Source organism: Mustela putorius, unplaced genomic scaffold (genome assembly GCF_011764305.1).
Source record: "Mustela putorius furo isolate JIRA1106 unplaced genomic scaffold, ASM1176430v1.1 tig00003896_pilon_pilon_pilon, whole genome shotgun sequence".
Taxonomy (NCBI): domain Eukaryota; kingdom Metazoa; phylum Chordata; class Mammalia; order Carnivora; family Mustelidae; genus Mustela; species Mustela putorius.
The window spans coordinates 11,635,639-11,659,913 of record NW_025422045.1 but is presented as its reverse complement, the minus strand read 5'-3'; the positions used below and the strand labels follow the sequence as shown (position 1 = coordinate 11,659,913).

The 24,275-nt window shown below is 50.6% G+C and overlaps 1 protein-coding gene across 1 annotated transcript in view; it reads left to right on the top strand.

Moving 5' to 3' along the window:
• Positions 1–2,456: 2,456 nt before the first annotated feature.
• The window catches only part of ITGA11 (integrin subunit alpha 11), a 111,381-nt gene continuing 89,562 nt past the window's right edge, over positions 2,457–24,275 (top strand). Inside the window, exon 1 of the mRNA XM_045067443.1 lies at positions 2,457–2,631. Within this exon, the coding sequence (XP_044923378.1) occupies positions 2,580–2,631 (52 nt within the window). The 5' untranslated portion in view covers positions 2,457–2,579. The remainder of the gene's footprint in view (positions 2,632–24,275) is intronic.

The following is a 24,275-nucleotide window of genomic DNA, read 5'->3' as shown; positions in this document are numbered from 1 at the left end:
GGGGGGTGTCACAACAATAAAGTTAGTGGTAATAGTTGCACAATGTTGCAAATAAACTAAAACTTGCTGAATTGCGTGGCGAATTTCATGGTATGTGAATTATCTCAAGAAAAATAAATATGCTACATACCCATGTGGGATTAGCATTATTCTTATCACTGCTCAACTCAAGTCCCAGTTTCCACAAAGTCCTTCATCCAATTCTCTGAGCTTCTCCAGCCAGACTGTTGGTCACGCATTCTCCCCCATACGCTGCTGCCCTGTGTGATTTTCACAAAGTATAATGGTCACTAACGAATACGTTATTAAAATAAGTGATTAAATAATAAATAACGATCACATCCATAAATATGAGGTTGTGTCTTGTCTTCTCGGCTCTATCCCTTGCTCCTCCAGTGTGAGCCCCTCTTGTGTGTTTTGCACACTTGCACTCGTGTGTTGTGTGTTTGCTGAAAGAGGGAAGGCACATCTCTCCCCCCCTCCCCCACCTCACCAGATTACAGAAAGGCACACATACTCTATTCAGGACTCCCATGGCCCTGATGAGGACAATGAGAGCTAATGACCGGAAGAACAGCCGAATTGTTACACAAGCCCCTTCAGCAAGCAGTGTTTGGTGCTTTGGGCAACCCCCATATAGGTGGAGTTTGAGAACCACCAGAGAAAGTCTGAATTTGTGTGAGGCAAGGACGTAGTTTGCAGCTCCTTAGATCGCTGTTCCCAGTTAGGATGCTCTAAGTTCAAGGCATCCTGAGTCAAACCCACTCAAACAATAAAGGGGCCTCATTGGTCATAGGACTGGAAAGTCTTCAGGGGAACAGGCTGATGGGGTGGCTTGATTCAGGGGCCCAACAAGACCCTCCTGAACTTGGTCACTCCATTCTGCCATCCAGCATCTGTCTGCCTCACCCCAAGCCCAGATTTCCTTTCCCCACCCCTATGAGCTTCTGGGCCTACAGGAGTCTTTGTCTCAGCCTGGGAGGGGACGTGAGAGTAGGAGAAGGGAGGAGCGAATTAGTTAGTTCATTTTTTCTTCCTTCATTCATTCCAGGAGAATCAGAAGAGCAAGAAATCTTGTTTCCTAGAAAAGAAAACCTTCTTCCTTTTTCTTCTCACATTTTCCTTTCTTCCCTTTCATTCCCTGGCTGAAGCCAGGGGATGGCAATACATCGATTCATTTCGGCCTAAACCACGTGCCTCCCCCCCAGCACACATGCACATACCCCTTCCAGAGATGGAATCAGCTTTCCCCAAAGTCTGTGGACCAGAGGGAGAGGTGAGGTTGCCCAAACAACAACCAGCATAGCTAGAAGGGAGCAGTTTGGGCGCAACACCCATTACTACACTTGCATGAAGCTGGACCTTCTCAAAACCCACCTCATCCTCCAGGACCCAGCCTGAACGGCAAGTCCTCTGGGAAGCCCTTCCAGTCCCTTCCAGACCGAAGTTCTACCCTCTGAGCCTCCCCTCACATCACCTGTGCTGGTTCACCTATTCATCCAACCATCCATCCTACTATGTGTTCCTGGATGCTCAGCGGTGAACCAAACAAGGATTTCTACCTTAATGGAGTTTTCGGTCTGGACAAGGAGAGAAAAGTTAATGCTTCTACCAACTGAGGCATAGCTTCTCTACTAAGAAGTTCAGTGAAGGGGAGAGAGAGAGAGAACGGGGACATGTACCCTGGTGCGGATATGGGTTCGGGAGGTGGTGAAGGAAGGCTTCCGGGAGGAGGTGAGGCGGGGTGCCTGCTCTAGCTTTCAGGACCTGGGCCATCCCACCCTCTGCCTCAGTTCTCTCCCTTGCGGGACAGGGCAGCCTCAGCACTCACCAATTGGGGTCCAGGTCCCATTTTAAAGTTCGCGCAGCAAACGTGCATGGGATTTAAATGTCTGGGGTAGAACTACTGGGAAGGAAGGCAGCTGCGTTCTAAAGAAGAGCTTCTCTGTTACAGATGTAGGCACGGGTTCCTCCTGGTTGCGTTGGGGTGCCTCGGGTAGGAAGCAGCCAGAGTGCAGGTCAGAAGAAGCACTGGGCCCTTTATATTCCAAGCTCCCCGCAGCGGGCCCGCAGGGGGGACGTTTCAGAATTGACTTGGAGGGACATCTGCTCTCCTGGGCCCACGGAGGCCTGAGTCGTGGCCCGGTGTCCCCGGGGCCCCTGAGATAACCCCTCGGAGCTTTGTGAAGCTCTTCCCTCTGGGAAATGGGAATATAAGCCACTCTTCCTGCAGCGACGTGGAATTTGGTAGCGGAGCGTGGAGGGGGGCGCAGCACCAGCTCTCCCCGGCAGAGGTGGAGTGGGGTCGCGGGGCTGGGCGTGCGGGGACGGCGCCCAGACGCTGCACGCCGCCGGCCCAGGTGGCAGAAGGGCCGAGACTGGCCTGGAGCCCGGCGCGAGCGTGTCCGCGCGCCCCTCCCCGCGGCGCGAGCCCTCCCACTTCCTCTGCAGGAGCGGCGGCTGTCAGGGAGCCCGGCGCGCGGCGCACAGTGCAGGCTCGGGGCACCCGCGAGGAGGCTGCCGCTCGGGCTCGCTGCCCCGTCGCCCCGCACCCGGCCCCCGCCGCCGCGCCGCACGCCATGGACCTGCCCAGGGGCCTCCTGGTGGCCTGGGCGCTCAGCCTGTGGCCAGGTACGTTGCCCCCTTGCCTCCGCGTGCCCGTGGGAGCCCCTCGCAGGGTCGAAGCTTGGCCGCCGGGGTGGGGAACCGGGGTCCCCCGGAAAGTGGCTGCAGTCTAGCGGCTCCGCCAAGCTCCGCAACAGAGGGAGGCGCGGCCGGACGGCTTGGAGCCGAGAGTTTGGCGTGTGGGGAAGAGTTGGGGAAGAGTTGGGGAAGGGCGGAAGAGGAGCGCGGAGGGCTGGCGGCTCCGCGGGACACGCTGGCCACTCCAGGCGCCCGGCTGGGGACACTCGAGCGTCCCGGGAGCGCGGAGGGCGCGTGGCCCGCGCTGGGAGGGGACGCGAGGCGCGGAGCAAGCGCCGCCTCGGCCGCCCTCCTGCCAGCGGAGGGAGCCGCCTGAAGTTCGGGGAGCACGACACGGAGGCCCGGAAGGGCTTGGGGGACCTGGGCGCCGCGAGCTGCCCAGAATCCCTCGGTCCGGGGACGGACGAAGCCCCAGGGCGGCGGCCCTAGGCGGTGGCGAGCGGTCGCCGGCCGGGCCAAAGGAGACTGGGGCAGCTCCGCAGCCAGGGCCCGGGAAAAAGTTACCTGATGGTTGGGGTAGGGACGGGGCAACCTGCGCTCGGAATTATGCAGTTATTCAGTAATCTGGAGAAGCCGCCGTCGCTGAGAGGCGCGCCGCTCGCCTAATGCAATCCAGGTGTCGGGGCGCGGCGGGGACCTCTGTCCGCAGGGCGCACGACCCGCAGCTAGAGGCCAACCCTAGGCTCTCCGCACTGGGGCAACCAGACTGCGCTTCTCCACTCCCGGCGCCCCGGCCAGACCCGTACCTGTAGCGCCGTTCTACCGGCGGCGACAGCTCTCGGGGCCTCTCGTTTGCGCAGCCGAGTGCCCCGGTGGGGACCAGCGCCAGCCGCGGGTACTGGCCCCCCGGTCTCGCCTCCCCTTCCGCATGGGTTGCGGGCTGGGGCTGGGTCCGGGACCGGGGGTCGGATATGGAGGCAGCGAGAGAGGAGCCATCAGGAAGCACAGGTGGAGACCCCCCAGCCCGGCTCACTCACCGCTGTCCGGGGGTACCTCGGAAACAAGTGCACCCCCCGCCCCCATTGGTCTATAGCAGAGCTTCTGGGAGGGGCTGTAGTTGAAAATGTCTCTGGCTGATGGAGTTCAGTCCAGATCCTAGAACCACAAAGTAAACGTTAACGCTTAAAGTTGTTGGAGGAAAGGGGTGTTCTTGAGGACAAAGGAAGAGCTGCCACCAGGCAAGTATTCATCTAGAAACCAGCTGCCAGAGGTGAAGCCCATTCTGTGTCACTTAGGAGGGAAGAGAACTCCAGGAACTGTCTTCTGATCACAAGGGGATCCCTCCGTAGGAAAAGGGAGTGTGCCCCTGTGTGACTCCAGATAGGAGGACCCATCCCACCAGACCCTGAGATGGAATGGCTAGAGTCAGTCTGAACCTCAAGGGACTGAGGGGGAAGTCTTTGCAGTCAGAACGTGTTTTCCATTCTGGCTCTGTTGCCCACTAGCTGTACAACCTTGAGTACATTATGCAATCTCTCCACAGGTTTCCTTCTCTGTGGAATGGAGATGAAAATTCAGACTGAGTTCATAAACTTCTCCAGATAATTGTGTGAGGCACTGTCAGTAAAGCCCTTAACTCGGGCTGGGTGCACAGCAGAACAGAAGCAATGGTTGTTCCTGTTGTTGTTAGTCAAGCAGGAACGGTGGTGAGGGAGGGGGTGTGTGTGCTAGGGGAGTGGGGTGAAGGACAGGGACAGAATTTGTGACTCAGAATTCCCTTTAAATGGAGAAAACCGCCCTTGAGTTCTGTCTGGTCAGTTTTGGGTTCTTAAAATATGGGATTCATTAAACATATCAATCAATGTTGGAACGACATCTGCTTGCAAGAAACTGGGGGTGGGAATGAAGTATGTGTGGATCTGGGCCCTGCCTGGCGCTGGGAATGAGGCAAGGCCAGGCAAAGTTAAAAAGAGGGAGAAGGGAGTGAACGGCACAGAGAGACTAAGAGCCATGGTTCAAACAAGAAATTCAATTTCACTTGCATTTGCAAGGAAGGCTTCCTGAAGGGGGAGGTATCATTTTAACAGGGTCTTGAAGTCAGTTGATTAGTAAGTTAGAGTGTTATTTCCAGGGACTAATCAAAGAACAAAAAGGTGGATATTATAAAACCACAAGGGTGACCCTAGTTTGGACTCTGAAAATTGGAAAGGTCGTGGGGTCGATGAATCCATTCCCGTGGCTCCAGAGCAAGATTGATATCCATCTCCCAATTGTGTATCACATGGATCCAATGTGAGAATTACCAGGAAGCGTGCCTGCTGGTGACGGCACAGTTTGGCTGAGCAGGGGAACAGGGGACCTATCATAAGCCAAGTTGGGAGGGAGTCTGCACTGAAACCATTATGAGTTCAGAGCCTCTGTCTTGCCAGAGCTTCTGCTACAAGCTGGGCAGGCTGATGGGTGGACAAAGCTACCAAGAAAGCAAGAGAAAAAAAGAAATAGACAAGGACAAAGACTTCTATAGCTGACATCCAGAGATAGCAGATCCATTGATAAGAAGTTTCTATCGTAACACATCTGTAGTAAGGGTTGATGAGTGACGATTCTTTTCTTAAGATTTATTTATCTGTTTTAGAGAGAGAGAGAATGTGTGTGTGAGTGGCAGGGAGGGGCAGAGGGAGAGGAGGAAAGAAAGCAGACTCCGTGCTGAGCACAGAGCTCCACACAGGGGTTCATCTCAGGATCAAGAGATCATGACCTGAGCTGAAACCAAGAGTGGGATGCTTCAGCCATGGAGGCCCCCAGGTGCCCGGATGCATGATGATTCTTTTTAAAACCTCAGTCTTCACGGAGCATCTGTAATCTGCCAAGCCCCATAAAGGCACACAGGGAGATTAGGCACAGTGTGGGGGTAAAGGCGCTGTGGTCTCACAGCCTGGACTGGGTCTGGGCTCTGCCAGTTAGGACTCTGTGCTCTTGGCAAACTACTAAGTGGTTCTGTGCCTCAGCTTTCTCACCTGCAAAATGGGGATGAAAGTAATAGAACTGACAGAGCTAGCCAAAGATTAAATGAGTAAGTGTAAATTAAGGGCTTGGAAAGTCCCAGCACACATTATGTATTCAAGGAGGTTGTCTCTGTTTTCCATCATCATCAGCAACAGTAGCGCTCAAGATACTGACCATTTAGTAAGGGATGGGAGGGTGCACGAAGATGAAACTGCCAAGCCCCAGTCCCAAAGAGAAGTGTAAAGGAAGGGCTGAGGTTGGAGGCTCAGAGGGGCATACATGCCAAGGGCCCAGGAAACCCAAACTTTCCCAGCTCTTCTCCAAAAGACCTGGCCCAAAGTCTTGATCATCATGGGAGTTCAGGGATTGATTGATTGATTGATTGATTTGTCATGGAGTCAGTGTGATCTTAGTGTGAGTGCCTTGTGGCATTTTGTGGAGCAGAGAAAAACTATGACATTTCATTTCCAGCAGGAAAACCTTGTCTGGAAAAAACACAGGACTAGGCAGCAGGAATGTGCAAAGACTAAAAGGATGTAAGCCCTACTCTCCAGCTTTGGAAGAGCAGAGCAAGAGATGAAGCTTGTCCCTCCCTGCTGGGAGCTTGTCAGGCAAGCCTCTCTGCTACCATCACCAGCTGAAGAGCTTCTAGATCCTTCCGCATGGAAGCTCTTCCACATAGGGCCCTGAACGGACAGGAGTAGAGTCTCACCTTCTTTCTACTTATACCCCATAGCCCAGCCACCCCACCCCGGACCCTCAGAGATAGGCTATCTCCAGGCTGTTCTCCTTGTCCTCAGCCACACACACACAGGGCCATGGGCCTTAAGGCATTCAGACGGTGACTCACCTTCTTTATGACCTCTCTGCGGCTCTTTCTCTCCCCTCCTGTAGTGGAAGCTTCCTCCAGCAGCAGGGAACTTCCCTTCCATCCTCTCCTCTTGTTGCTTAGGACAAAACTTTCTTCTCAGCGGGCTTGACTCTTTTTTTTTTTTTTAAATGGTAATGTTTTGTTTTGTTTTGTTTTGTTTCTAAATAAAAGCAAAATTGGTATGCAATATTCTATTAATTCCAGGCTACAACATAGTGATTCAACATTGATATACATTACAAAATGCTCACCAGGATAAGTGCCGCTACCATCTGTCATCATATAAAGTGGTGACAATATTATGATGTTCCCTGTGCTGTACTTTTCATCTCCATGACTTATTTATTTTTATAACTGGAAGTTTGTACCTCTTCATCCCTTTTACCTGCTCGGTCCATCCCTCCACCCCCTTCCCCCCTAGCCAACCAGTTGATTCTCTGTATTTCGGAGTCTATTTCCATTTTGGTTTGTTTGTTCTTTTGCTTTGTTTTTTAGATTCCACCTGTGAACAAAACCATAAGGTATTTGTCTCCAACTGACTTATTTCCCTTTAGCCCAACACCCTGCGGGTATTACCCGTGTTGTTGTGAGTGATAAGATGCCATTGCTTTTTATGGTTGAGTAATCCTCCATTGTGTATGTACGCCACATCTTCTTTATCCATTCAGTGGACATTTAGGTGGCTTCCATATTTTGGCTACTGTAAATAATGCTGCAATGGGCATGGGAGGACATTTGTCTTTTCATATGAGTGTTTTCATTTCAGAGGAGTAAACACCCAACAGTAGAATTGCTGGCTCATAGAGAAGCTCTATTTTTCACTTTTTGAGGAAACTCCGTACTGTCTCCCGCAGGGGCTGCCCCAGTTAGCACTCCCACCAAGAGTGCATGGGGGTTCCCTTTTTCTCCACATCCTCTCCAACACTGGTTACTTCTTGTCTTTGATTCTAGCCGTTCTGACAGGAGTGAGGTGATTGCGGAGTGTGGTTTGGAATTGCGTTTCCCCGATGAGGCGTGATGGTGAACATCTCTTCATGTGTCTGTTGGCCATCTGGATGTCCTTTTTGGAAAAAGGTCTATTCCGTATATCTGCCTATTTAAAAATCAGATTGTTCATTTTTTATTTAAATGTTGAGTTGTATGACTTCGTATGTATTTTGGGTATTAACCCCTTGTCAGATATATCATTTGCAAATATTTTCTCCCATTTAGTAGGTGTTGATGGTTTTCATTTTGTGGGTGGTTTACTTCACTGTGCTGAAGTTTTTAGTTTGATGTCGTCCCAATTGTTTATTTTTGCTTCTGTTGTCCTTCCATCTGGAGACAGACTGCCCCCTCCCCCCCAAATATTGCTAAGACCAAGGTACAGGAGTTTACTGCCTATTTTCCTTTAGGAGTTTTATGGTTTCAGGACGTACATTTAGGCCTATCATCCGTTTTAAGTTTGCTTTTGTATATGGTATAAGAAAATCGTGCATTTCCTCTCTCCCCCTGTCTTCCTTCCGTCCCCTCTCCCACCTTCTCTCTCTCCTTCTTTTTTCTTTCTCTTTTTCTTTTCTTTCTTTTCCTTCCTTCCTTTCCCTCTTTCTTTCTTTTCTTTTTTGCCTACCTTCCTTCCTTCCATGTAGCTGTCCGGTTGTCCGGACACCATTTATTGAAGAAACTATCTTTTTCCTATTGGATGTTCTTGCTCCTTTGTCATGGATTAATTGACCATATAAATGTGGGTTTATTTCTGGGCTCCCTGTCCTGTCCCACTGATCTATGTGTCTATCTTTGTGCCAGTGCTACATGGTTTTGATTATTACAGCTTTGTGGTATAGTTTGAAATCCAGGATTGTGATACCTCCAGCTTTGTTCTTCTCTCTCAAGATTGTTGGGCTATTTGAGACTTTTGTGCCTCCACACAAATTTTAGGATTATTCTAGTTCTGTGAGTAATGCTATTGGTATTTTGATAGAGATTACATTGGATCTGTAGATTGCTTTGAGTAGTATGGGCATTTTAACAATATTAATTCTCCCAATCTATGAATATATTATATTTTTCACTTATTTGTGTCATCTGTAATCTCTCTCTTGCTTTCTTTCTTTTTTTTTCTTTTTTTCTTTTGAGAGAGAGAGAGCAAGAAGGAGGGAGAGAGGGAGAAACAATCTTTTTAAATTTATTATATTTTATTTAAGTTCACTTTAGTTAACATATAGTGTATTATCAGTTTCAGGGGTAGAATTTAATGATTCATCAGTTGCATACAACACCCAGTGCTCACTGCATCCAGTGCCCTCCTTAATGCCCATCGCCTAGTTACCCCATCCTCCCAGCCACTTCCCCTCCAGAAGCCCTCAGTTTGTTTCCTATAGTTAAGAGTCCCTTATGGTTTACTTCTGTCTTTGTTTCTATCTCTTTTATTTTTCCTTCCCTTACCCTATGTTCATCTCTTTTGTTTTTTAAATTCCACATATGAGTGAAATCATACACTATTTGTCTTTCTCTTTCTCTGACTTATTGCGCTTAGCATAGTACCCCCTAGCTCCATCCATGTCGTTGCAAATGGCACAATTTCATTCTTTTTGCTGGCTGAGTAATATTCCATTGTGTATCTAAACCACATCTTTTTTATCCATTCACCTGTCAAAAGACAGCTAGGCTCTTTCCATATTTTGGCTATTGTAGATAGTGCTGCTATACATATTGTTAAGAATGTGTCCCTTTGAATCATTATTTTTGTATCCTTTGGATAAATACCTAGTAATGCAATTACTGGGTTGTAGGATAGTTCTGTTTTTAACTTTTTGAGGAAACTTTTTATACGTTTTCCAGAGTGTCTACAGCAGTTTGCATTCCCACTAACAGTGTGAGAGAGTGAATTTTAAGCAGGCTCCATGCCCAGAGTGAAGTCCAGCACAGGGCTCGATCTCACCACCCAGAAGTCATGACCTGAGCCAAAATCAAGAGTAGGATGCTCAACAGAATGAAACACCCAGGTACCCCAATCCTCAGTGTCTTTCATCAATGTCTTACAGTTGTCAGAGTAGAGTTATTTTACCTCCTTGGGTAAATTTATTAGGTGTTTTATTCTACTTGACACAATTACAAAAGAGATTGTGTTCTTAATTTCTCTTTCTGCTAGCTCATTACTAGTGTATGCAAATGTAACAGATTTCTATATATTTTATATCCTGCAAATTTGCTGTATTCATTTATTAGCTCTACTAGTTTTTGTGGGTTTTGAGAGGACTCTTTAGGGTTTTCTATATATATCCTCTCATTTGCCAACAGTGACAGTTTTACTTCTTTTTTATCAGTTGGGAGACCTTTTATTTCTTTTTCTTGTCTGATTACTGTAGCTAGGATTTTGGATACTATGTTGGATAAAGGTGGCAAAGTTGGTCATTCTTGTCTCATTTCAACTCTTAGAGGAAAAGGTTTTCACTCTTGAGCATGAGGTTGGCTATGGGTTTGTCATCTACCGCCTTTATCCCGTTGGGGTATGTCATGGCATCCAGCAGACTCAGAGAAGGTCAGCTACAAAACAAACTTTTAACATGCACCAATGCATTTCAAAATGGTATTTCTGCTGACCCGCATCACTTCACGCCCCTATTCCCCCCCCCACACACACACACTACCACCCAACTGTGGGCTGCCATCAAGGATGGACAGCCATTTGAAACCATCTTCCCCCAAACAATTGAGAGCTCCAAAGACACCCACATCTCCTCGGTATGGAAGGCTTGCTAGAGGGAGCTGTGGTCCGGGTGGGGACCATGCCCAACCCCCATCGTGTAAATCCTAACTGTACCAATTCTTAGCTGAAAGCCCAGAAGGAGAGGAGAGGAGAGAGCCTGTAGTTGGTGATCCTGTAAACCCAAAGTGAATAAGCTCCCAACACATTCCACAGAGGGCTTTCATACTGTGTCTTATGATCTGAGTCACAGCATGAATAAAATCCCACATGGAGGGAAAATCGGTGGGGGAGTCACACTGTCTCCCTGTCTCCACCCCTCATTTCTTTTTTCACTTGCATGCTTCCTGAGCAGCAAGAACAATCACTACACGAAGGGCCCAGAAGCCCAACAGCCCAGATCCAAATCCTTTCTCCTTGGGTGACCCTGGATAAGCCCCTCTGGGCCTCATTTTTCTTCCTCTGTAAAATGGGGAGAACAACAACCTCACCCGTGGCTCTGTGCCAGACGTTAGATAATCTCTTCGTGGCCCATCCCCATCCATGCTTACAGTAGCATCCAGCATCCAGGAAGCCCTCAGCTACCAGGACCAGTTCTTACCCTTCCCATCGTTTATTATTTGACAGATGCCAGCCGCGGTGTGAAGCCCTTTCTCGCATCTCAGTTAGGCCTGGCTACTGCCGCACGAGGTCACTACTGTGGTCACCGGGTTACACGGGAGGAATCAATGGTTCACCCAAGGTCATGCCGATAGAGTAAGAGGTAGTGTCGGGATTGCCTGATCCCCAAGCCGCAGCTCTGACTTAATCCATTCATGACATTTCTTTGGGAAATGGGCCTGGAGAGCATTGAAAGATGAGTAAGACGCTCTTGCTGAAGGAGCTGTCCTCTGGGAAAATGAGATCAGCGCTCAAATGGCCACCCGCACAGGGGCACCAGCTCACAAGTGACAACTCCCTTCTTCGAACTCAGCTAGTCACTGATTTCTCAGTCAAGATGCTGGCTGGGTGAGAAGCAGTGCTCACAAGGGGTCTCAGGAGGTGGGGGCTGCTCTCCCTTGCCTCACAGCTTGGGGCCAAGAAAGGCTCTGCCAGCTGCCTCCCAAGTGCCCTGTACTCTGGACCACTCCACCTGCCCCCGGACTCTCTCTCTAGTCCATCCTCGGGGTCTAGGCTGAACAAGTCTCTGCTCCTTTTCACCTGATCACAACCTGCTCTGAGCCCCAGACTGTTAACAAGGAGTTAGTTCAGGCTAAAGAGCCCTGATGAGCAATGACAACTTCATGTGTCCTACCTGAAGGGATTCGCACTGAAACCGGGCTGTGCCTTGAGCTAAAGGAACCAGGAACTCATGGTGGGATGTCAGGCTCAGAGCCTAGCCAGCAGACCATAGAGATGAGGCAGGCAACCTGCCTTCACATGGTCCAGCCGCTCAACCCACTAAACCAGTCTGCGGCTTGGGTGATATGCTAAAGCAGACAGAGGTTTTTCCACGTGGCATGTGGGGTGAGTTAAGCAAGTTGCTATAGGAACATACTCCAGGATTCCAAACAGCATGACACAGAGAAGGGGCTCCTGCCTCTACAGCTGGGGCTGACAGCTTTCTTCCTCCAGTAGCATCACCCAGCAGGGCTAGGCTACCAGAAATCCTGACCCTGCAGATTTCCTGGGCCCATTTCATTACAGATTGGGAAGACTTGCCTGAGGAAGGTCTTGAAAATAAAATGATGGAGTGGGTTCAGATCCTGATAAGCAGTACCATATGTTCATTCTCTGAGTTAGTGGGGGGCCAGGTGAAGCTTAGAGGCCCTGCCAAGGGGGCTATGTCCATTAGATAGATGGAGAAACTGAGGCTATTAAAGGTTTTCCTAAGGTTACATGGGGACTCAAGGGCAGGTCTTCTGGCCAAAGATGAGTTTAGGAATCTAATCTGCCATACCTAATTTAAGGAGCAAGAAATGCTTCAGCCAAAGGAATAAAGTTCTAATGGTAGAATTTCTACATCTCTGGTAGGCAAGTGGGATAAGATCATTGAAGTCATTCTCTATAGACCTTTGGTTGTGTCCCCAGTTTCCATAGTTCTCCCTCTCAGCCAGACCACCCCCAGACCCTCACACCACTGCCCCCTCCTCTTGCCAGAAAGGTCACAAAGCATCTTCTCTTCCTCTACCAGAATTGGTCTTTCCCTGGAGCTAATGGCCCCTCAGATTCAGCAACTGGTGGCAATCATAACATCCCATAAAATAACTTGTAGACAGGGCTCTTCTCTGAGTTTATTCACACCATTTTCTACACATGCAGGACCAGCTACATAGAACCCAGCACAAAATGAAAATGCCGCGCTCCTTGTTTAAAAAGATTAAGAATTCCAGGATGGCCAAAGAGGAGCATTAAACCAAGCAAGGGCCCTTCTGAATGTAAGACCCTGAGCAGTTGCACAGGTCGCACACCCAAGAAACCAGCCTTTCCAGATAGCGCACAGGCAAAGTGAAGCCCGGGTGGGGTGGAAAAGGATGCTCCATCAGGAAGCAAGACCTGGTAGCAGAACAGTAGGGCACTGGGTCCTCCCTGAGGCCCCAGCCCAGCTTGGGTGTCTTTGTCTCTCTTGTTCCCACCCGTCAGACCTTTCTCAATAGCAGCCAGAGTAAAGCTAAAACATGAAGCAATGTGGTCTCTCCGCTGCTTACAACCTTCAATGGCTCCCTATTGCCATTAGGTTGAGTCCAGACTGTAAGAGAGCTAAGCAGACCGTGAAAAGCTGGCCTTGGCCTATGCTTAGGACTCACCTTGAGGATCACCCGCACGGCCCTCTAGCACCCCCAGCAGACTGGGCTTCCTTGTGTTTCAGACACACCAGCTCTTTCTGACCTGCACTCAGGTTGTTCCTTAGTTCACATCCCACGTCCTCCTTTCTCTGGCTGCCTCCCACTCATTCTTCAGGCCTCCACTTGGACACCAGTTCCTCCCGGAAGCCTCACCTCATCCCCACAGTCTGACCTTGGAGGCCCGTCTGATATCCAGACCCCTGCTCTCCACGTACCACACAGTCCTGTGACTGCTTGAACATCTTCCTGCACTGGACTGACAGCGGAGACCACCTCCCCGACCAGACCCTGTGTCCCCAGCTCTCCCAGGTGCCACGGTCGACACTCAATTAATATGTATTAAATACATAAGCACTGTCTCTCCAAGTAAACAGAAAGCTATCTAAGGGCAAGACGGACGTGTTGCATTTCTCTGCAATGCCCCCCGCCCGGGAGGTCCTAACACAGGAGCCTGTATGAGTCAGGCCCCGTGCTAGGTGCTCTAGTGGACAAAAGACAAGAGATGCGACCTGTCCTTCTGTGGGCTTATGGTTGAGTGGGAGGGATAGGATCTTCGGGTAAATAACATAAGGGAAGACGCACTAAAGGCTAGACCAGGTACAGATAAAAGACCCTGGGATTTGAGAGTTGAGCAAGAGGTTGCAAATGCAGGAAGAGTAGCGAGTGGATCTGGGCAAAGGGCCTGACGTTGGTCAACAGGATGCTGGAGGGTGTAACACAAGAAACTGCAAGAAGGCTAGGACCCTGAGAGAGGACCTGAAGGCCAGCTAAGGCATTGGATTTAGCAGCTAGGGAGCCACTGAAGGTTTTTGAGGGAGGGTAGTGGCATGTTCGAATCTATGTTTTGAGAAGTCATGAGGGAGAGAAGAGAATGAATACTGGGAGTGGGTAGAATGATAAGATGGCATGGTAGCAACCCAGGCAAGGGACGGGGACACCAGAGCCTGACGGAAAGGGGGTGAGATGGAAGAAGAGGCGTGAGCTTGGGAGGCACAGAACGGAGCAGGGCCTAGTCACCTAGTTTGTCAGGGAGGCCAACAGCTGGTGGCACTGGCCTGAGAAGAAGAGGCTGGAGGGAAAGAAGTCAAGTCTGTTTGAGACATGTCGACTTGGTGGGGCTTTGGGGGCAGGTGGAGGCAGCCCCAGGCCGGCTGGAAAGGTTGGCCAGGAGCTTGAGAGTGAGTCCGAGCCCGAGGGTTTTGAGTGGGAGCTTATCACATAAATGTGCTCAGTGAGACACAGGCCTACGTGAGAGAGGGCACCCGCAGATGGGGCCTCCTGCTTCCCATCCCCTTCCCAGGCCCAGAAGCAGTGATTCATGCCCCAAACTTAAAGAGAACCCAGATTTTTATTTTTTTTTTTAAAGCCCTTCAGAGCAGAAGAAACCAAGGAAGAAGGCCAGGCCAGACCACAAGCCAAGCGTCAGCTGTGGAATGTGCTTGCTGCTGATGGTGAGGCCAGCCAGGGGCAGAGATGCTGGCAGGCTCGGCAAGGGGCCCCCGCGACAGTCGCGAATGCGTCCTAATGGTCACCAAGAATGTTCCTGCTCTTTTCTCTTTTCGGCGTGCTGGTGCCTGCGTTCTAGCTCGTCTTCAAACTCACTCTCCCCTGCTACACCCCAGCCCGGGAGTTCCCAGGTCCCACATCATCCGTGCCGGGAAAGCTCTGGTCTGCCCTCTGCCTACCCATCTCTGCTCGCTCGTCCTGGAGGACTAGGGACCAGGGGGCGGGCGGGGGTCAGGAGGCTACTGCGGGACCCCCAGAAAGGCTCCAATGGCCCATGGCAACAACCACCTAACTGGTCTCCCAGCCTCTGCCCTTGTCCCTTGAGGCCCCTCCCCCGTCGTCGGCAGAGGGGTGCTGCTAGAATGTAGGTCAGATCATGTCACCTCTGCTCCAAGCCCTCCAGGGCTCCCTTCTTCCTTTGAGTAAGAGGCCCCTTGTGATCCGGCTTCCCTGCCTTTCTGACCTCATCTTTGGCTCCTCCCCCACGTGCTCCTTCTGCCCCACCCACACAGTCTCTGGAAGGTTCTCCAAGCCGAGCATCCTGGGCTCTGCACTTGCTCTTCCTTCTTCCTGGAATGCTTTTCTCCAAAGAGCTTCTGTCACATCCTTCAGGCCCTTACTCCAGCATCACCCACTCCTGGAAGCCTTTCCCAGCAGGGCCAACGAAACTTCCGACCTCCGCCGCATGCACGCATGGACATCAACACCCGCCCAGCCTCTGCTTCTCTGAGCTTATTTCTCATTCTTTAGCATCATCACCGATTTATTTACTCATCCTGTTCATTGTCTGTCTCCTCCAACAGAACATAATCGTGAGAGCAAGGATTCTCATATGCTGTGTTGGCTTCTGGGCCCCCCGGGTCCAGAGCAGGCCTGGCTAGAGCAGGCAAGCAATAAATAGTTGTGGAATGAATCAATGAATCAATGAAAACTCATCCAGGCCTGCAATAGCCTGAAATCCCATTCATTAATCCCCTCTAAGGTTACGATCCCCTTTCTTATAAGGCCAGTCCCCTAGGGGGCTTGCGCACGGTCTTGAGGTTTCCAAAGCCATTGGCTATTATGTTAAAGGCTTTCTTTCCAGACAAGAAGAAGTTAGTGGCAGTTTCAGATGGACAGGACAAGGTGGTGGAAGAGGGTCTCTTGAAGAGAGGAGGGCCTGGAAGGAGCAGAGCAGTTCATAGTAGGCAGCCTGGGTTGGCCCAGTTGGTCCCATGCTATTCAGTATTATTATTACTGTGACTCAGGCAGGACACGAGGAGACGTGGGAAAGGGCTTGATTTTACACAGTGCAAACCTACGTATATAATGGGACTTCCCAGGAAACAAGGCGGGTGGAGGACAAGTTCAAAATGCTTCGTTCCCCACAGAAGGTTGGTGATTCAGACATTGTCCACGTACCGCGGGACACAACCATGTCATTTAGTACCCAAGGAGGGCCTGGCAGTGCCCAGAGAAGATGGCAGGGACTGAACGGTAGGCCCCAGGTTATGCTCCAATCCCTGGACACTACCAGACCACAATGTGCCCTGGGGGGCTTGGGAGAGCATGTGAAACCCATTGTAAGGGTGGAAAGACTGAGTCTGAGTCAACGTGGTTCACATGAGTAGCATGTTGCAGTGACTTGGGGTGTGATTCCTGGCCACCCGACACTTACGAAGTGTGTGACCTTGGGCAAGTCACTTCTCTTTAGATTGTATCATGGAAATTGGAATGCTTACCATGTAGGATGAGTATGAAAAATTAGGAATGATGCTAATTACCCCAAAATGTCTGGCAGGGATGAGGAGCTCAGTAAATGTTCCTTTATTACATTTAGCAATAATAATACTTGCTAACATTCATTGAGGGCTTCCATGAATCAGGCTTCATTTTAAGGACTCATTGTCTCTATAGTCCTGTAAGAGGGGTGCTATGTCCCCCATTTTAAAGATGAGAAAACGGAAGCCTGTAAAAGTTAAGTAGCTTACCCAAGATCACCTGGAGAATAAAGTCATAGCCTGGCTTGAACCCGGGCTGTCCAACTCCAATGAATGTGACTCATCCAAGGTCACAAAACTGCCACTGAACAAGAGAACCCAGATCCAAATCCAGGTTTGATCATCTCAAAGCCCATTCCCTTCCTGCTTTCCATGTACCTCCCACATGACTTTGGCCTTACCTGTGCAACACGCTGATGGTTTTCACTTAATAATTCTCTTTAAATTGACTTTCAATCAGCTTCATTTTATTTACCCCAATCCAAAGCAAAAATCTCCATGAAACCTAAACTTTCATTGGCTTGCCATTTTTTACTATCCACTAAAGAAACACATGAGTCGTTGAGTATTCAAGTTCACTCTTGTCCCATGTAAAATATTTCTGCCCATGACGCCATGGTTTGGGGGCCACAGGCTTATACTGTGCAGTGCTCAGGAAAGACAAATACCCCCGTATCTGCTGGGACGGGGTCAAGTTGGACTGGGGGATTTTGTGAGACAGACCTGGACTCCATTCATCTGTGGCGTGATTTGCCCTGGTCGAGGTCTCATCAAGGGCCAGCTCCCCTCTGGCATTCACTAGGAGGAGTCTAGAGAAGCTGGTAGGTGTCTGGGCACAGGGGTGGCCATTTTCCCTCATGCTCAGCCCACCCTGGGGCTTTTGCAGAGCTTCCTGACTTGGCAGTGGCCCCACTGGCCTGGTTCCCACTGCTGATGGGGATGGGCCTGGGAAGAGTGGTCTGCCCAGGGTGCTCCACTCCTGAAGGTGAAGGGAGCTTTATGTGGACCTAGAGCCCAGATCAAAGCTTTGCTGAGCAAGGGTTGGCCTGGAGTTGGGATGGGGGCAGGAGGAGTGGGATTTGGTGGGGGGAGTAAGAAACCACAGGGAGGACAGTCCAAATAAATCTTTGGCCCCCACGAGAGAAGAGGAAACCCCCAATCCTTTCCATAATAAGTGCCCTTAATAGATGTAGGTTAAAATGAAGAGGAGCTTGTTGCTTCCCTGGGATTTAGCAGCTCAAGAGAGACCTCCTCTTTCAGGAAGCCCTCCTGGACCACTGCCGAATTGATGGTCATATTTCTGTGGGCTTCTCTATCTTATCAGCAACACCTCCTTTATCCTGGCCCCTTGGGCAGTGGACACTGTTCATTGGCTTCTCTCTTACTCTGTCCCCCTCTGTGTAGCATCACACCACCCTGCTACCCAGTGCCAACACACATCCTGCTTAAGGCTGGGACACTGGCTCAGGCATCTCACCCCAGCCAGCAGCGCCCCCTTCTTCCAGCTGTGGCTCTACTCAGCCTGCTGGGTAGGAAAACAGCTGCAAACCAATTCACACAGAGGAGCTCCTGGGTGACAGGATATGAGCCCTACCATGCTCCTTACTGATTTTTTAGGAGAGGCTGCTTGAAACCAGTGATGACTTGACCCAAGCAGGCCAGTCTGAACCAACCCTGAATCTTACAGATGTGGAACCAAAGCCCAGGGCTGAATTACATCTCTCACTACCCCTCTGAGTTGGAGGTCATGAAGAAAACTTGGCTTACTGATGATGACCTCTAGGTCGAGTTCAGGCTCCTGTACTAAACTTAAGGGAGCCATGTATCCTCTTAGGACTTCCATCCAGTCACTTCTGAAGTATTTGGCCTCCACGATTCTAACAGCTCTTGCTTCTTGAACACTCCTGAGCCAGAAGCTCAACTTGGACTACAAAGGCCACGTGTAACATGAGAAAGTTGACCACGGGGACTCTCTTTCAAAAGAAGTTCATCTAGAGTGTGGGTGGACCCACTGCATGGTTGGCCCTTCCCCTGCTGCAGGTCCATGAGCAGTCCTAGGCCCCAGGGGCCTCTTACAAGGCCTCAGTACCAAGTATCTGCTGAGAGGAAATGTAGAGCCTGACCCAGACAAGCGGCCATCCTTGGCTTGCATCCCTCCAGGGACAGGAAGCCCACCACCCCACAAGGCAAACCTTTGCTTTCTAGCAAAGGCAGATGGAGTCGTGAGCCCTTGACTCTTCTAAGGACCTAAAAGGGACAATAAACAGTAGAGAGTTTTGGAACCATAAGGAATGGACATACACAAAAACCCAAAGAGAGGGCTTCTGCATAAGCTTCCAGGAGCCAACACTTCCACTCCCTGGTACCCTCCACCCCCATCAAGCCTAGCCAATAGCATCCAGCTTAACTTGGGTTCTGCTTGGGTCTATGTTGAGCTCTGTACCGCCAGAGAACTTTTCAGATGGGTGTGGGTGTGTCCACTATAGGGCAGGCCTGCAGGCTTGGGAAGGAAGGCCTCCACAATTCCTTTTTTTAGTTCATATTCAAAGACCAGGGGCAGACAGGCAGAGCAGTTCTCTGGGTTCCACTGCACTGCTTCCTCTCTTCCAAGGGAAAGCCCTGCCACAAATTGCATATCCTAAGCCTTGTCTTTCTCTTATTTTGCCCAAACACTCCCTGGGCTGGGGCTAACCCTGGATGTACAGGGCTCTTGATCCACACCCCCATGACAAGCAGGAAATAATCTTAGGAACTAGAAAACCAAAACCAAACTGTCTGAGCTCTTTGAGCTGGTTAGTATGTCAGGAAAGGGAGGAACTCAGTGTCCAATTCAGCTTTCTTTGAAATGGCCAGTGGCCAGGACCAGAGTGGGCAGGGCCGCCACGTACAGCTGTGCAGACTGTGCACTACATAACTTGATCAACTACAATAGAAACAGCACCCTCTGCAGTTGTGTAGTGCAGTGCAGTGACTGGGGGACGGTAGGGGGTCAAGTGTTAACAGTGTACATTAATAGAGTAGCTACTCCAGTGTGTGCATTTTACAGATAAGAGAGCAGAGTCAGGAAGAAGAAGAAACCCGTCCAAGATGTAAAACAAGTTAAAAGCTATGCTGGGATTAGAACCAGAGCTTCTGGAGTCAGAATCAGTACTCTGAAGTTCTCTCCCTCTCTGAGGATCCAAGGCTCGCATTCCCTTCTATTTCTTGTTGGCAGGGTTAGCGTATGAGACTCTTGGAGGCCTGAATGCTTTTATTCATCCCCATATCTTTCAACAAATGCATATTGAGTATTTATTGTGTGCTAGGCATTTTTCCAGATGCTGAGGATAAGGTAGGGAGACAGATACAGTCCCTTCCAGGAGAGTGCTGATAAATGTTTAACAACTCGTTCTGGCTCTTGGAAGGAGATGGGAAGAGTCCCTATTTGTAGCATTTGCCAAATATCATGGTTTAAATCCTCCCGCTGTGGTCCGTTAAAAACCACCGTGACATCACTGAAAGGGAAGACTGCACACATTCAGCTCCATGAGCGTGGTCTCCCCAGCACACCACTGGTCCCTTTCCCTGTAGAAATGAAACTCTAGGGGCAGAGGAAACCATGTCCAAGTGAGCAAATAGCTCTTATAACCAACTGTAATTATCTTTATTTGTAAAAGACATAAGGAAGATGCTGTGAGGGAGAATAGGGGTTCTCCATGGCATGGCAAGGGGAGATTTCTCTGAGGCTGGGACATTAACACTGAAAGTTAAGAAGGAGCTGGCTGAGCAAAGATCATGGAGAATAATGTTCCTGACCAAAGGAACAGCACGTACAAAGGCCCCGAGGTGGAAAGAATTCTGTGGGTTTGAGGAGCAGGGAGGAAGTCAGTGTGGCTGGAAGTAGAAAGTGAAGAATATGGTGATGCTGGAACAGACAGAGCCTGCAGGGCCTGGTGAGCCCTGGGAAAGGGTCTGGAATCACCCTGAATGCTGTGGGAGGATCCTGGAAGGTTTTTAGCAGGAAAGTGCCAGGATCACTCTCGCTGCTGTGAAGAGCATAGCTTGGAGTTGAGCGCAGGTAGAAGTGAGGGACTGAATGGAAGGCTGTCGAAAAGGTCCAGGCACACAATAATGAGAATGACTCGGTGTGGGTGGCATAGGAGGAAATAGACAAGAGGGGACTCATTCTAGGGAATCGAGGGGGCGGAGCCTGTAGGATTTGCTGCCAGGGGACTGACTTCCCAGTCTTTGACTTGAACAGTCAGGTGGCTGGTAACTCCAGGTCGTGAAATGGGGAGTCTTTGGAGAGAAAGCCTATTGGGGAGGGAAAACCTAAGGCAACTTTTTGGTCACATGAAGTGAGATGCCAGGAGACATTCAAATGAAAATGCCTGCGGCAGCTGGGCATTAAGCATGGGGTGCAGAGGGCAGGGCTGGGCTGGGCTGGGTGTGATCTAGGGTTCACAAGAGCCTCAGTCACTTTGGGGTGAGTGGAGAAAGGCAGCGGCCCAAGGCCCACTCCCTTGGCTGGATCCTACAGGTGTATTTTGGGTTCATATCTCTTGGCTGTGGTCCTCCAGGCAGCTTGCAGTTTGTGTATTGAGGGGAGGGGGTTAGTTGATCTAGGCTTTGTTGTGCTTGATGTGAACTTGCAACACAGAGATTCATAACACCGATATCAGTGTGTTTTTGTATCTCCTTCACAGCTGTTTTTGAAAATCTTAAGGAAAGCAGTCCATTTTGATCCCTTTCCCTGGCTAGAAAAAGGAGTAAATGATGTAAGGCAGAAAAATGCACTGGCTTTCATGAAATTGTGAGTCTTATTCCTGAAGGAGGTAATCCCCTGAGGGCACGAGATGGCTGTCCAAGGCTGGGAGCGAAAACAATGTTAATTACAGCAAATTTCAGTTCGGTGTTTGCTGTTTTCAATTTTTAGGCCTGTTTTCCATGAGCTTGACATCTGCTTAACCAGCACATTGGCAAACTCCCGATTTCTCAAAAAAATAAAAAGGACAGCTCTGGCTTTTGCCAGCACAGACTCCTCCCCACTCCCCTCGCAGGATGCTTATGCAAGTGTCTCTCTTTGAGCCCACCCCATCCCCCACCCCCAGCCCCATGTAAGTGTTGACTCTCCTCAGTAACCCCCAGTAGCCAGGGGCCCTCAGGACCCCATACAGCTGCCCAGCCCATGTCTGATTACTTCTAATTTGTGCTGAGTCACACATCAGCAAGCATTAGGACCCCACGGGAACAGGACAGAGAATGTCTGAGCTTTGAGATGAGACAAGAAGACTGGAATAGAGGACAGAGGTAGGCAGGTGAGATCCAAAGTGTTCCTTCTGGGTTGACAGCGTGTTAGAAGCAGTCTGGACCCAATGAGATCATGAATATGGAAGCTTTTATCTACCTCTGTACACATAGGGAAGGCTTTTCAGGACACAAGATTCAAGGGGAACCCAGAACTCACCCAGGGACAATGTCTAGACCCCCTCACTGAACCCAAGAGGAAGCGGTCTGATTCCAATGTACTCTTTTTTCATACGTGTAACATCCTAAAAAACATGAACGTACACATTGACCTGGGGCCCTTCCTCCTGGGACAGGGGCAGGTGGCCGCAGCTACCCAGGAGATGGCTGCTGGCTTGCCCAGAGTGGCTAGATGACAGAAGCAGCAGGGAATGTGGGCTGGGGACATGCTGGTTCCCAGATGAGATCACTGCCCTGAGAGAGTTCCCCAAGACATGAGTGATGTGCTTATTCTGTGCGGAAGGCAACAGAAGCCTCCACACAAAGGCCTCTCCCTCTCTTCTCTACCAGTGTGAGGAGAGAGATGGTCCTTCCGAGGGATGGCGTTTGCGTCCCCTGAATCCATGCCTTCTTCTGAGCTGTCGGGTGAAATCATGGCATCAGGCTCCCTCAGTGGGCCCCATGCCACTGCACCACACGGGGATTGGGGAGGGGGGCAGGGGCTGGGATTTGAGATTCCATCCAGAGATATGTTCCCTCCTGCTTCTTCAACAGAGGGAAGGAAGAGGAAGGACGGTGCTTGGCTGGTGACACTCGTGGTTGGAGGGATAGGACTCCATAGGACTTCTTTCCGAGGAAAAGGCAGTGGGATAATGACTTGTTAGCAGAGAGACCTGAAGTGCCTCCTGAAAGGCAGTCATTCTGTAAAGAAGCAAGGCACTGAGGAGGTGGTTGGAGGAGGTGGGAAAACAAGCTGGTCTTCAGCCAGAAGAATGACCCGAGTTGGGGCAGGTTTGCTCGAAAGCTCTAGAGGGCCATCAGGGCCTGTCAGTCAGACCTGGTTTGGAATCCCCAGGCCTGTGGCCCACCCCCACCCTATCACAGCCCCCAACTGTAGCAGGGGGTCAGCCAACTGAGTGCTGAGCCAGAGAAGGCAGGTGGAAGGTGGCTCCAGCTCCCTTCCAGAAGTGGCTTGAAGGTAAGGGGGGCCGAAGTGCTACAGGGGAGAGGCAATGGCCCCAGTCCCAGAAGCCAGGGACTTGGGGGGACAATGACCATCAGCTTGCCATCTTGGGGTGCCCAGTGCCCATCTGCCGCCTCTCCCCTCCAGTGGGAGATGGATTTGGAAGTGAATCCAGAGGCAAAGGGCCACACAGACTCAGAACATCCCGACTGTCAAGGTTCTTAGGCCACCCGGTCCAGCGTCCTCATTTTTGATAAGGGGAAACTGGGTCCAGAGAGAAATGCCTTGTTCAAGGTTCAGCCAGTGGGTGGCAGAAGCCAGGGAAGAACCCAAGGCTCCTGCTGCCTGGCCTCCTTCTGCTTACCAGAGCAGGCCTAGCTCTCAAGAGGTGGGAACTATATTACTAGGTTGCTTTTTCTGAATTGTCAGGAGCCCCTCCTCTGGCTTTTGACCTCGGTGGAGGTCCTCCAGCCAGTTCTCCCCAGTGCCTTCACTGGGATCATTACTTCCATTCCTAGAAGATCCTGGGGAGAGAGAAGCATCCGTCATTTCAAGGCCACGTAGCGGTGTACTCAGGGAGCTAGTGCCCAAAGCCCGGCATCCCCAATTCTGAAGTGAGAGAATTCCAGAGGCAGCCACGGTGTCCCCTGCTGCAGACTCCTGATCTCCTCCCTGGGGTTTCAGCAGCACAGTCCCACGATGGGGCAGGGCTGCGCTTTCCTGGAAAGGGGACCACATGGCCTGGACCCCCACCAAGGCCACCCCTCTGGCAGCTGGGCCGGCTGCCGGCCGCAGCCAAGGAAGAGAGGCCCTGAGGCCCGGTCTCCAGGGTTCAGGCAAGGAGAGGGAGCTGGGCCTGCACACTCGGAGCACTCCATGACAGTTCTCTTCTGTCCTTCTCTTTGGCTCGGGAATGCAAAATATCATCATTTTTGCCTGGAGAGTTCCCTTCCTACATGTGTTTGGCTCTGGCCAACATTGAGATGAGTTTGCATTCCTCCACACTGCCGGGCCTCCGATTCTAAATTGTTTGCAAAGCCTCAAGACAGATGCTCGCGTGCCGACAGCTGGAAGCTGGCTGTGCTTTTGCCCAAGAGAAACTTACTGATGTGCATGGGGACAGGGCCTTAGAGGGCAGGGAGCAGAACCCTCTCATTTTACAGATGGGGAAACTGAGGCCCACAGAGGCATAAGGACTCTCCACGGACACATGGTCCAAGTGAGTGACAATGCTGGGATTAGAACCCAGATCACACCGACCTGGTCCAACTTTCTCTGGGCCTCACTTTGGGCTCTGCTGACCAGCCCACATGACCACTGGGTCGCCCACATGACTGTTGACGCTGATCTGAAGACCACAAGTCTTGTCTTGTCAACTTTGTGTCCCTGCTACTAAGCGTGGAACCGACACCCTCACAGACTCAAATACACTTTTATTGAATTGAAGGACTGAAGAGAAAAGTCATGCAGAAGGCCTGGCAGTGAATAAAGATGGGCATGAGGAAAGGCCAGTGACCTTGCACAAATCCCCACCTCTCTCCTAGCCTTTGCTCTTTCACCTATGACAATG